Source organism: Empidonax traillii, unplaced genomic scaffold (assembly GCF_003031625.1).
Source record: "Empidonax traillii isolate 1590-97213 ecotype Southwest subspecies unplaced genomic scaffold, ASM303162v1 scaffold889:size374758, whole genome shotgun sequence".
Lineage (NCBI taxonomy): Eukaryota > Metazoa > Chordata > Aves > Passeriformes > Tyrannidae > Empidonax > Empidonax traillii.
This window is the reverse complement of record NW_020956082.1, coordinates 104,929-106,972: the sequence shown is the minus strand read 5'-3', so window position 1 is coordinate 106,972 and position 2,044 is coordinate 104,929. Positions and strand designations below refer to the sequence as shown.

The 2,044-nt window shown below is 39.7% G+C and overlaps 1 protein-coding gene across 4 annotated transcripts in view; it reads left to right on the top strand.

Moving 5' to 3' along the window:
* TRMT6 (tRNA methyltransferase 6) overlaps positions 1-2,044 on the top strand; it is a 16,847-nt gene that overhangs the window by 11,935 nt on the left and 2,868 nt on the right. For all 4 annotated transcript variants that reach the window (XM_027902566.1, XM_027902567.1, XM_027902569.1 and 1 more), the window contains 2 exons: positions 529-631; positions 727-813. In XM_027902566.1, the coding sequence (XP_027758367.1) occupies positions 529-631; positions 727-813 (190 nt within the window). The remainder of the gene's footprint in view (positions 1-528; positions 632-726; positions 814-2,044) is intronic.

Below are 2,044 nucleotides of genomic sequence, written 5' to 3'. Positions count from 1 at the left end.
AGTTGTACTATGATACTAAAACAAGGATGGAGAATTAAATAAGAAACCTTTAAGTTTGAAAGGACGTAATTTAAAAGATTTTTAGTCATGTCTATTAGGGGGTTATTTTCTCTCTAAATATTCTTATATAAAACTGTATTTAATGAAGACTACCCAGTCTAAAGAATCATGACTGAAGTTACATTCTAAACAACAATTAGCAGTCACAAAATTTAAACTGTATTTGGAAAATGGTCTTGGGGCAGAGAAAGCAGCACTTAAAGTGGGTTGTAAGAATCATTGTGGAGCTCACCACAGCTGGAATGAGTGCTTCTGCAATTCATTTAATATTCTGCACCTTAGGGAGGGAGTGTTTTAGGCTCTTAAATATCAAGTGGAAAATCATGATTTGTTTTTATATTTGGGGAGTTGTTAGGAGACATGAAAACATGCTGATGAGCAACTTTTAAGCTGTAATTGATTGCTTTACTAATTAGGAGCAAATGTCACTTAATGAGTAGAAAACTAATGTGCATATTTGTTTTGCAGCCTAATTGTAGCCAGCAAGTTTCATCCCACACCCTTATTACTGTCTTTATTGGAATTTGTTGCTCCTTCAAGGCCTTTTGTTGTCTACTGCCAGTATAAAGAGGTAAATCAAGTATGTTACTTTAGCTACTTACTGTTCAAGTTTGATACTATTCTGCCATATAACCTACTATTTGTTTGTTTTTTTTTTTTTTAAAGCCATTATTAGAATGTTACACAAAGCTGAGAGAAAGAGGTGGAGTCATAAACTTAAAGCTGTCTGAAACCTGGCTACGAAACTACCAGGTAAGTATCGTAGTAAGTGGCTGTGAAAACTGCAGATACTCAAATACTGGGGAGCAAAACAGTCTGAAAATTCTGGAAACAGTGAAAACAATGAAACAATGTATAAGCTCATGCATTTGTTTTACCCATGAGTAGTCGGCCTTCTGAAGAATCTTAATGCTTCATTGTAACCACTTCAAATGGAAATACTTTATTTTGTTCTCACAAAGCATTTCACTTAAGCACTTGCTGAAATATTTGTAGCAAAGTGTTGTACTTTAGTGGCCAACCGAAAGCACTGTCATGTGAGAGAGATGTAGCAAAATATTTCAAGTGTTTATTGTTGTTTATTGTTTCCAGCTGGTTTGACAGCTGAAAAAGATGTGTAATGTTGAGAATGGTGGTGACTTATAAATCTATCATCTTCAAAATAGCACATTTCCTGGAACCCAAGTAACAAGTTTCTAGTCTGGGAACTGAACAATAAAAACACGATGAGAGGGGAAAATACCATCACGGTGAGAAATGTCAGTGTGACTGACTTTGAACAAGATGCTTGTGGGCAAATGAGTTGGTGCTTCATCTCTGAAGCAGCAGAACCACATCTGAGGAGCAGCTCACCACCTCTGAAGGAGGTGCACTTCACTGGCTTTCTCCTTGCCCAAGGGCTTCTGGAGTCCATAGGCAGTTATTATTTAGGGGATGACTTAATTCAAGGGTGGCCAAGATTACTGACTTACTTATTGGGCAGCCTAATTGGGAATGACCAGGAGATCCACAGAGGTTCACACAAGGTAGGCTTGGCAAGGGTTACAGTCTCCTGGACACAGGTCAGTCAGATTAGACCTGCAGTGGCAGTCAGAGCGAGGAGGAAACATCTGAGGAGAAGCCCTTTGCAAAGAGTGCAATGCAGCTGAAAATGATAGTTCATTGCATGTCTTACCTTAAGCTACAGAAAGGTGGTGGTGACAAAACTGGAAATTCCTGTACTCCTTCCTCCTGTTTTGTTAGATCAGCTATTGAGCGTGGGGGGGACTGTGCCCACGCAGTCAGGCCCAGGGCACATCTTGTATAGGAGACGGGCACACACACACACAATATGTGACCCACAAAATGGCAGTTTATTACTCAAGAAGACAGCTTTTATACAGGAAGATACAGAAGGTTCTGGTAAAGGGGTGGATTCTGCCAGGGGGGCATCAAATCCTGGGGGCCTTTGATAAGGGAATTCGGAGGGATAGGTTAAGAGGAC